General features: G+C 39.5%; 1 protein-coding gene and 1 long non-coding RNA gene across 4 annotated transcripts in view; one reads left to right on the forward strand and one right to left on the reverse strand.

Annotated features, from left to right (window-relative positions):
- Positions 1–299, reverse strand: part of Rnpc3 (RNA binding region (RNP1, RRM) containing 3) — a 26,420-nt gene extending 26,121 nt beyond the window's left edge. For all 3 annotated transcript variants that reach the window (XR_004119781.1, XM_031375240.1, XM_031375239.1), the window contains exon 1: positions 2–299. Coding sequence is in view for 2 of the 3 variants with exons in the window: in XM_031375240.1 (XP_031231100.1) it covers positions 2–192 (191 nt within the window). In the remaining variant the exon portion in view is untranslated. The remainder of the gene's footprint in view (position 1) is intronic.
- LOC116093663 lies at positions 192–4,319 on the forward strand. The gene is made up of 3 exons (XR_004119782.1): positions 192–837; positions 2,306–2,445; positions 2,924–4,319. It is a non-coding gene; the product is annotated as an uncharacterized LOC116093663 (long non-coding RNA).
- Positions 4,320–11,724: the final 7,405 nt, after the last annotated feature.

Raw genomic sequence — 11,724 nt, forward strand, 5'->3', positions numbered from 1 at the left:
CAGGCGCCCCTTATCGGACAGGACGCGCACCGACTGCGCCCCGAAGTACTTCAACAAGTCCTCTTTCTCTTCGGTCGTCAGCTCGGCCGGCAGGTGCCTGACGAGGAGGGTGCGGTCGCCCCGGGACGGAGAGAGCGAAGCGGAGCCTGGGCCTCCTCGCGACAGCGGCAGCGGCGACTCGGGCACCGCCATCTTCCACGCAGAACCAGCGGTAGACAGACCCTCCGCATCAGCTTCCGGCCACACTCCCGCAGTCAGAGGGGCTGAGCCGAAGTCCTAAGGTTCCGCTTCGCGCAGAGGATTCTGGACGCCGGGAAATCCCGCGAGAGTTGATCTCCTCGCGAGAATGGACTTCCCCGAGAGTCGCTCTACTCCTAGCCGATTGCTGCCAGGGGAGAGCGTCCGGGAACCGCGCTTTAATGTTGAATGAGAGTTTGTAGTAAAATAAAAACTGAAAGAGACTCCATTGTTAGAAGGCCAGAAATCTAATCAAGGAACGTCAGTCATACGAAAACAAAAACAAACAAACAAAAGAAAGGACTGGCCCCAGGGACCAAGTACTGAAGGAACCTTGGAAGGGCTGTTGCTCCCTGGAATCTTAATCCAGATTTTCAGAAAGTGAATCTGGCTGGTGAATGGAGACGTGTAAAAGTGTTCCTAGCATTTAGGAGTGGTGAAACAGAGGAATCCAGCCTAAGATTGAACAGTTTAGGCAAGAGAACACGCCGTTACCATTCGGCAAACATAGGCTGAAAGTTCTTGTCAGGGCTTGTTTATTGAACAGAATTGGCTGCTTCCATGAATAAACACCTAAAATGTGCAAGCGTACATATATAGGTATGTAAGTTCTCACCCCCTCACGACTGAGTACGGACGTAAATTACGTCACGTTGCGAGTCAATTGGAGAGATCTGATCCCTGGCACCTATATTGGAGTCTACACTCTTGTGATTTGAGATTAGGTCATGGTGGTCAGAAATAATATCCCTTACAGAGTAATCAAAATGCGTATGCGTAATCTGTAGAACTAGGGTGTCTTTTACTTCTCTCCTAATTTGCTTGATGGATGTGAGCCAGTTAGTACACAATACATCAAAGTTCCGCTTTGAGGAAGCATTGGATGGGGAGAAAAATTAACAAAATATTGAGTGACCAGAGACAGACCTTGTGAACCTTGATCATATGAACAGACTCCGACAGACTTAAGAGTGTGTGGAAGGAATAGTTAAATTTTACGCTTAAAAAAATCTCTTTAACTATGAGAAATAAAGCAGAAACTAGGCATGGTGGCACACCCCGTTCATCTCAGCTCTCTAGAGGCAAAGACAGATGGATCTCAGTCATTTTTGAGGCCAGCATGATTAACACTGAGTTCCAGGACAACCGGAGCTATGTAAAGACACAAAGGAAAGGAAGAAAGAAAAGAAAGTGGAGAGTACTCAGAGGAAATCTAGTTCCATTTCACATCAAATTATTAGATCCCAAGGATCAGACTAAAACCTTTAATATGCCACTCACCAGTACAATATTGTATTTATGGGAGGAAATATCAATCATAAGCTCTTAAGAAAGTACATTTTTTGTGTGTGTCTTGGTCTATAAGACTTACAGTCTGTAGTCCAACTCCCAACAATGGTCAGCAGCTGTTGTGAATGGAAGTCCAAGGATCTAGCAGTTGCTCAGTCACACAAGGCAAGCAGGTGAAGCAGAGAGCCTTCCTTCTTCCAATGTCTTTATATAGGTTTCCAGCAAAAGGTGTGGCCCAGATTAAAGGTGTGTGCCACCACACCTTTAATCCCAGATGACCTTGAACTCAGCGATCTTTCTGTCTTAATCTTCTGGGATTCATGGCCACTATGCCTTAAAATCTCCATGCCAAGATACAGGTTGGAAACTTGTATCTCTCAATCTCCAGATTAGGGCCACAGGTGAGCCTTCCAATTCTGGATTGTAGTTCATTCCAGATATAGTCAAATTGACAACCAGGAATAGCCACTACACAGCCCAAGTTATAGACCTCACTCTTTACCAATTAATGCTGTTATATTAACTGTCAACATTGTCTAAGGAAGGGACTTTAATTTTTCACTGTAATTCAGTCATTAGTCGAATAAGGGTTTCAGATGTATTTTCCACAACTTGAGCTCTGTGGCTGCTGAAGAGATATCTTCCAGGAAACACTTAGAAACCTTTAGATTATTTATCCACATATAAAGATTGTCAGTTTTATCACTAAGTTCATTATTGTCCTTCACTGTATTCTGAGATGCTAGAAGACTATTAATTTTGTCCTTTCCTTTCTCAGCTTATCCAGATATTCTAGAAGCAACCATCCAGCATCATCTTTGTCCTTATTTTTCCACAAACTATCAAAGTTCTATATAGAGAGAGATCCAACAAGTCCAGGAGAGGCTTCAGTAACTGGAGAGACTTTGGTAACTATAGGTATTGACAAATTAGAGAGCCTATTCCAGATACTTAAAAGATTCATTCTTATACTTCTGTTGCTCTAAAACCACTCTCGGTACCAAAATCTGTATGAGAAACCGAACTGATAAAGTGAATCTCTCTATATATAAAAGATGTTTATTAGAATGACTTACAGGTTGTGGGCAAACTAATCCAACATTGTCTTCCTATTAACAGAAGGTCCAATATTAAGTAGTTGTTCAGTTGATAAGTCTAGATGACTCCCCTGGTCTTCAATATATGCCATATACCCTAAAGAATAAGCTCTAACACCAGCAAAGGAATGGAATTGCTAGTGATGCAGGAGCCAGTACGCAAAGAGCAAAATCTTTCTTCCATGTCTTTACATAAGGTTTCTAGTTGAAAGTGTGGCCTAGATTAGAGTTTGATATTCCTATCTCAAAAGATTTGGTTACATTCTGCCTAAATACCTCTGTTTTCTACTTCCATACAGTTGGCTGCCAAGCCTATACCTATAGCTTCATTGACTGTGCTCCATGATCAGTTGACCAAGGAAGAGAAGACTAGTGTGTAGTTTACTGATGGTTCAGCACCTTATACAGACACCACTCACATGTGGACAGATGCAGCATTACAAGCCCTTTCTGGGACAACCCTGAAAGGTATTGGCAAAGGGAAATGTTCAGCAGAATGTCTAACTTTTAACTTGATTACAAGTTTTCATATTATCCCTTTGTATTTTTTTAACATCTTGACAAATATATGCCATTGGAGAGATGATTTTCTAGTTGTGATGGTTAGCGTTAATAATCAACTTGACAAAGACCTGGACAAGCTAGAAGACAAGCCTCTGAGTATACGTGTGAGATCTGGATTAGATTAATCAACTTGTGAAAACCCACCCATTGTGGATGACACCACTCCCTAGTAAGGGATACTGGACTTTTTAAAGAGGAAATGCTGTGCTGAGCATAAATATTCCTTTCAGCCTGCTCCTTGGTAATGGATGCATTGTGAATAGCTCCCTTAATGATCCTGCTGCCTTTACTAGAAGATGAAGTTTGAACACCTGGAACTGGAGTTACAATCTGTTGTGAGACCCCCAATGTAGAAGTTAGAAACTGAACCTTCTTTTCTCCAAGAGTAGTAAACTGTCTTAACTGTTATAGACATCGATCCTGACCACATCAAGCTGTTTTCATCAGGGTGCTTTATCATACTAAAAAGAAAACTGATGAAAACCCTGGTCATGCTTGCTTGTGTTATAAGTGCTTCTTACCTGGATATTCATTTGTTACCCAGATTTGGATAATTTTCTACTATAATTTATTTTATAATTGCTCTATGCATTTAGTTTAATCTCTGATTCTTCTGTCCTGTAGATTTTTAGACTTAGTATCATGACCATTTATTAAGGTTCTTGGACTTTGTACGTATCCTACCTACCCACCCCTAATATTTATGCTTGAATATTGTATTTCATAACCTTCTCCTCCATCCTTACTTCTTACTCTTTAGTGAGCCTATTGGTGATACTTGTCAACGTTGTTTTTATTTGATAGAGTTCTTCTTTTTCTCATTAATTTATTATGCACTTAACATTCTACTACCAGCCCATCCAGTTCTCACAGTACCCCCTTTCCACTCTTTCCATCTTTCCCCTTCTCCTCTAAGAGGGGAGATACCCCTCTTGGTATCTATCACGTCACCATTGAATATCAAGTCACTACAGGCCTAGGTGCATCTTCTTCCACTGAAGCCAAATAATGCAGCCTAGTTAGGAGAATGGGATCCACAGGCAGACGACAGATTCAGGAACAGCCCTTGCTCTGTTGTTTGGGGACTTGCAAGAAGACCAAACTGCATAGCTGTTACATATATGCAGGGGTGATGGCTAGTTCCAGCCTATGTACACTCTTTGGTTGGTGGTTCAGTCTCTGGGAGCTCCCAAGGGTCCTGGTTATTTGACTCTGTTGGTCTTCCCTATCCTCTTCATTTCCCTTTAGTCCTTCCCCCAAGTCTTCCTTCCACAAGACTCTTGAACTCCATCAATGTTTGGCCTGGGGGGTCTCTGCATTTGTTTCAGTCAGATTCTGGGTAGAGCCTCTCAGAGGATACTTAGGGTAGACTGCCATCTATAAGCAGAACATAGTCAGGGATCGATTCTTCCCCATGGGATGGGTCTCAATTTCGGCCAGGCAGTAGTTGGCCATTCTCTTCATCTCTGCTTTATCTTTGTCTTTGTACATCTTGTAAATAGGACACATATTTGGTCTCAGATGGGATGCTGTCCTTAGCCCTTTTCTGAGAGTCTTGCCTGAGTACGGGAAATGGCCATGTTGGATGCCATATCTTCCACTGCTAGGAGCTTCAGCTAAGGTCACTTGCATAAATATTCTGGGGCCTCCTCCAGTCCCAGGTCTTTGTTATGTCCTAGAAATGCCCATCCCCACATGGATTTACATTCTTTCTCACTTGCTCTCCCAACACCTGATCCTGTGGTCACATTGTTCTCCAGATCCCCTCTCCTACCCACTCTGTCCATCCTCCTCTGATATCTATTTTATTTCTATTTCAGAGAAATATTTAACCATTATCCCTCAAGCCATCCTTGTTATTTGTCTTCCTTGGATCTGTGGGTTGTAGTGTGTTTATTCTATGCTTTATGGTTAATATACACTTATACTTAAATACATACCATGCATGTCCTTGTGGGACTGAGTTACCTCACTTTAGACGATATTTCTAGTTCCATCCATTTGTCTGCAAATTTCAGGATGCCCATGCTTTCTAATAGCTGAGTAGTATTCCATTGTGTAAATTAACCACATTCTCTGTATCCATTCTTTAGTTGAGGACATCTGTGTTATTTCCAGTTTCTGCTTACTATGAATAATGCAGCTATGAACATAGTTGAGAAACTGTCCTTGTTGGATGGTAGAGCATCTTTGGGGTATATGTCCAGGAGTGGTATAGCAGAGTCTTGAGGTAGAACTATTTCTAATCCTCTGAAAAACCTCAAAAGTGATTTCCTTAGTGTTAGTACAAGTTTGCACTTCCATCAGCAATTGGAAGAATTGCTTCCAATTCTCTATATCTTTGCCAGCATGTACTATCCCTTGAGTTTTTTATCTTAGCCATTCTGATGGGTGTAAGGTTAATCTCAGAGTTATTTTGATTTGCATTTCCCTGATGACAAAGGATGTTGAACATTTCTTTAAATGTGTCTTGTCTATTAGATATTACTCTGATGAGAATTCTCCTTGTTTTTTGTATTGGATTATTTGGTTTGTTGGTATTTAACTTCTGGTGTTCATTATCTGTTTTGGATTTTAGCCCTTTGTTGGATGTAGGATTGGTGAAGATCTTTTCACAGTCTATATGTTGCCATTTTGTCCTATTAATGGTGTCCTTTGCCTTACAGAAGCTTTTAAGTTTCATGAGGTCCCATTTATTAATTGTGGATCTTATTGACTGAGCTATTGATGTTTGTTGCTGCCTGCAGCTAAATAAAAATGGGTTCTTTGGGAGAGAGGTAAGAGCCTGTAGAGAAGGGAACCGGAAGGCGATAAGTTTTCTCCTGTACTGATGTGTTCAAGGATATTCCCCACATTGTGGTCTATTAGATTTGGTGTATCCAGTTTTATTTTGAGGTCTTTCATCTACTTGGACTTGAGTTTTGAGCAAGATGATAAATATGAATCTAAATGCATTCTTCTACATACAGACATCCAGTTAGACAAGCACAATTTGCTGAAAACATTCTCCCTTTTCTATTGTACATTTTTAGTTTCTATGTCAAAAATCAGTTATCCATAGGTGTGTGGAGTTATTTCTGGGCCTTCAGTGCAATTCCATTGAACAACATGTCTATTTGTATACTAATACAATGCATTTTTAATTACAATTGATCTGTACTACAGCTTGAAATCAGGGAAGGTAATACCTCCAGAGTTCTTTTATTATACAGGATTTTTGTAGTTATCCTGATTGTTTGATTTTGTTTGTTTTGTTTGTTTTTCCAAATGAAGCTGAGAATTGCTCTTGAAGGTCTATAAAGAATTGTGATGAGTTTTGATGGCAATTGCATTGAATCTGTAGATTGCTTTTAGTAAGACAGCCATTTTCACTATATTACTTCTACCAATCCAGAGCATGGCATTTTTTCTTCAATTATTTTTTTCTTCAGAGACTAAAATTTTTTCTCATACAGGTCTTTCATTTGCTTGGTTAGAGTTACACCAAGATATTTTATATAATCTTGGCCACTGTGAAGCATATTTCCCTAACTTATTTCTCAGCCTGTTTATTGTTTGTATAAAGGAGGACTACTGAATTTTCTTTTAGTTAATTTTGTATGCAACCGTGTTGCTGAAGGTGTTTATCATCTATAAGCATTCTCAGGTAGAATTTTGGGGGTCATTATGTATACTATCATATCATTTGCAGACAGCAATTCTTTGGCTTCTTCCTTTCCCACTTGTATCCCCATAATCTCCTTTAGTTGTCTTAATTCTCTCGCTAGGACATCATATTGAAGAGATAGGGAGAGAGCCTTATCTTGTCTCTGATTTTGGTGAAATTGTCTTAAGGTTCTCTTCATTTAATTTGATGTTGGCTATCGACTTGTTGTATGTTGTGTGTTTATCTTGTTTAGCTGTGTATGTTGTATCAATGATCTCTCTGATGCTTTTAACATAAAGAGGTGTTGGTTTTTATCAAAGGGTTTTTCAGCATATAATGAGATGATCCTGTGGTTTTTCTTCTTTCGGGTTTTTTATATGGTGGATTGCATTGATCCTTTGATGGATTTCATATATTGAACCATCCCGGTATCCCTGGGATGAAGCCTACTTTATCATGGTGAATGATGTCTTTGATGTGTTCTTGAATTCAGTCTGTATTTTATTTAGTATTTTTGCATCAATGTTCATAAAGGAAATTGGTTTGAAATTCTCAGTCTCTGTTGAATCTTTGTGTGGTTTTGGTATGAGAGTGACTGTGGACTCATAGAATGAGTTTGGCAAAATTTCTTTTATTTCTATTATGTGGAGTAGTTTCAGGAGTATTGATTGATATTAGCTTTTTTTTGAAATTCTAGTAGAATTCTGTGTTAAAACCATCTGGCCTTGGTGATTTTTTTTGTTAGTTAGTTTGTTTGGACTTTGAGGGGACAGTTTGGAGATTTTTAATGACTGCTTCTATTTCCTTAAGGCTTATAGAAATATTTAAATACTTTGCCTGATCTTGATTTCTCTTTGGTAAGTAGTATCAATCTAGAAAACCATTCATTTCATTTAGATTTTCCAACTTTGTAGAGTACAGGCTATTGAAGTAAGACCTAATGATTTTTTTAAAATTTCTTCAGTGTCAGTTGTTATGTCTCCATTTTCTTTTCTGATTTTGTTAATTTGGATACTGTCTCTGTCTTTTGATTAGTTTGGCTAAGGGTTTGTCTATCTTGTTGATTTTCTTAAAGAATAAGCTCTTCCTTTTGTTGATTCTTTGTGTTGTTCAATTTGTTTCTAATTGATTGGCTTCATCCCTGGGTCTGAGTATTTCTGCCTTCTAATGTTCTTTGGTGATATATATATATATATATATATATATATATATTTAAATATAGATATGTATTTAAATATAGATATGTATTTAAATACATTTATTTAAATACATATATATAAATAAGTATATATATATATATATATATATTTAAATACTTTGTCTGATCTTGATTTCTCTTTGGTAAGTAGTATCAATCTAGAAAATCATCCATTTCATTTAGATTTTCCAACTTTGTAGAGTACAGATTATATATATACATATACATTTATATACATATACATATATATATTTGCTTTCAGGTGTACTTTAAAATTGTTAGTATGAGAACGCTCTAATTTTTTTATGGAGGCAAATAGTACTGTAACCTGTACACATCATTGTGTCTCAAAAGTTTGGGTATGTTGTACCTTCATTTTCATTGAGTTCTAGAAAGCTTTTAGTTTCTTTCTTTCTTTTAGTGGTTACTGAGTAGAGGATTGATCAGTTTTCATGAGTACATGGGCTTTCTGTTTTTTTCTGTTGTTGAAGCCCAGCTTTTATACCTTTCACATCTGTTTTGATTACTTTTCATTAAAAGTCTATTTTACTGGACAGGAAAATGGCTACTACAAATTATTTCTTGTATATATTTGCTTGGAAAACCCTTTTTTTCCAGCCCTTTACTCTGAGGTAACATAACATAATCCCTCCCCACTTTGCCTCCCCAGCAGCTCCGAGAGAAGTCAGGCTAGTGTTACAACAGCACTACCTGTAATGAAAACATCTCATAGAGCCAAGTGCTAACAGGCATCCTCCCAGTCTCAGGTGCCAGGGCCAGCTGGCACTCTCAGATAAGCTGCGGAACTCTCCAGGTGCCTGTCCTTGAGGCCTCAAAGAAATAACAAACTCAAAGAGGATTAGAACCCCTCCTGCCCATTTAAATCATAGAAAAAGGTAATCAGAGGTCACAGACAGTTATGGCCGACCATAAAATTAGTTCTTGATAACCCCAAAACAGACACACATTAATCCCCCAGCAGCCCTAACAAATGGTTATAGCATTTCACTCCCCTCACTCTGAAGCATCCTAAGAATTCCCAATTTTGCATATGAACCCGTGGTTTTTTCTGGGCTCATTTGTCACATGCAAGCACTTGCTCTTAGTGAGTGCAAAACTTGTGATCAGAGTCTGGACTTGAATAAAAGGCCCTTTTGTAAGTTACATTGGACTTGGCAATTCTTGGGCTCCTTTGGGTTTTCACATGGACTCTGGGCACAACAGAACCAGCCCAGGAGAAAGAAATTTGTTTCAGTCTTCAAAGATGAGAAAGGAGTGAAGATATGAAGACCACTTTGATATCAGTCATGGAGATGTTTGGGGTTTGCATAGCTGATTTCCTGTTTTGCCTTGGGGATTACAGTTAAGTGATTGGATGAATGTTAGAAGAGACTTTGAACTTTGGACTTTTAACATTGTTGAGCTTGTTGTAGACTACTTGGATTTTGGAAGTTGGACTAAATGTACATTTTTATTATTCTGTGGCTAGATATGGCCTCCATAGACTCATATGTTTGAACAAGCCTATTGGGACCAGGAAGTGGAATGTGATGATTTGTATTTGCTTGGCCCAGGGAGTGGCACTATTTGGAGGTGTGGCCTTGCTTGAGTAGGAGTGGTCCTGTTGAAGTAGGTGTGTCACTGTGGGCATAGGCTTTAATACCCTAGTCCTAGCTGCCTGGAAGCCAGTTTTCCACTAGCAGCCTTCAGATGAGGATGTAGCACTCTCTGCTCTGCCTGCTCCTTGCCTGCTCAGATGCTGCCATGCTCCTATCACAATGATAATGGATGGAACCTCTAAACCTGAAAACCAGACCCAATTAAATGTCCTTAATAAGACTTACCTTGGTTATGGTGTCTGTTCACAGCAGTAAAACTCTAACTAAGACAGATGGCAACCCCATCCCTCCACTTGATGCCCTGTCTTCCTACTGGGGTGGATTCTACAAGTTCCCTCTCCCCACTGTTGGGCATTTCATCTAAGGTTCCTCTCTTTGAGTCTTGAGATTCTCTTACCTTCCTGGTCTCTGGTACATGCTAGAGGGTCCCCTTACCTTTCACCTCCCAAGGTGTCTTTCATTCCTCTCAATATCAACAGACTCAATTCCCCAATAACAAGATGTAAGCTAACAGACTGCATATGCAAGCAGATTCCAGCATTTTGCTGCATACAAGAAACACACCTCAATGATAATGACAGACACTACCTTAGAGGTAAAGGCTGGAAAAAATTCTTCCAAGCAAATGGTCCCAAGAAACAAGCAGGAGTTGCCATCCAAATATCCAATAAAATAGACTTTCAACCAAAAGTTATCAAGAAAGATGGGGAAGGACACTTCATATTCATCAAAGGAAAAATCCACCAAGAGAAGGTCTCAATTCTGTACAACTATGCTCCAAATGCAAATGCACAGACATTCATAACAGAAACTTTAATAAAGCTCAAAGCACACACTGAAACCCACACAATAATAGTGGGAGACTTCAACAACCCTCTCTTACTAATGGATAGGTCATTGAAACAGAAACTAAACAGAAACACAGTGAAACTAATAGAGGTTATGAGCCAAATAGATTTAACAGATATCTACAGAATATTTCACCATAAAACAAAAGAATATACCTTCTTCTCAGCACCTCATGGTACCTTCTCCAAAACTGACCATATATAATTGGTCACAAAACAAGCCTCAACAGATAAAGAAGATCAAAATAATCCCATGCATACTATTAGATCACCATGGACTAAAACTAGACTTCAATAACAACAAAAACAATAGAAAAAAAAACATATCCATGGAAACTGAACAACTCTCTACTCAATGATAACTTGATCAGGAAAGAAATAAAGAAAGAGATTAAAGACTTCTTATGATGTGCACAGACCGCATGCTTTTGCACTCTCCTACAGAAGCCCTGCTTCCCCCTAGGATCTCCCTCTCTCCCATAGCAATCATGGTAAAGCTTGTTTCTTTGGCTTGCCTCTGCACTTTCTCTGAGAAGCTCAATAAAGCTTCCTTCTGCTATTTGCCTCCAATTTCCCCCTCAGAAGCCCTGCTCCCCCTTCTGCCTTGCAGCAAATGCAGCAGGGGGATCATTCTACCTCCCTAGCTGCCCAGAGAGGACTTGAGGAGCCACAGGTGCCAGCTAAAATAAGACAAATGACAAAAACTCCTCAGCTTCCATGGTGCCAAGGCTAAAGTACACTCCCAGATAACCAGGTACAGCTGGCGCCTATCCTTGAAGAAAAGAGATTAGGGTCCCACACTTAAATCATAGAAAAGAGGTAACCAGAGATCACAGACAGTTACAGCTGGCAATAAAACTAGTTCCTGATAGCCCTACAAAAGATACTCTAAGTTCCCCCATACCAAATGGTATCTCCTCTGAGTTATGACATACCTAACCTGCCTTCCTTCTCCTTCACCCTAAACATTCAAAGATTTTATAACTAACCTGTATATAAGTGTTAAAGCATTCGAGCTGGGGGTTACACGACAGAATCTATGTTGTGTAGGGGGAGGGCGGGGAGGGCTTGCAATCTGAGTCAAGATTCGAAATAAAAAAGACTTGCAAATTGCAGCAGACTTTGAAATTCTTGGGCTCTTCTGGGTTTCCCAAGAACCTAGGGCTTAACACCTGGAATTTAATGAAAATGAAGGTACAACCTGCCCAAATTTATGGGATACAAA

This window comes from Mastomys coucha, unplaced genomic scaffold (assembly GCF_008632895.1).
Source record: "Mastomys coucha isolate ucsf_1 unplaced genomic scaffold, UCSF_Mcou_1 pScaffold16, whole genome shotgun sequence".
In the NCBI taxonomy this organism is placed as follows: Eukaryota; Metazoa; Chordata; class Mammalia; order Rodentia; family Muridae; genus Mastomys; species Mastomys coucha.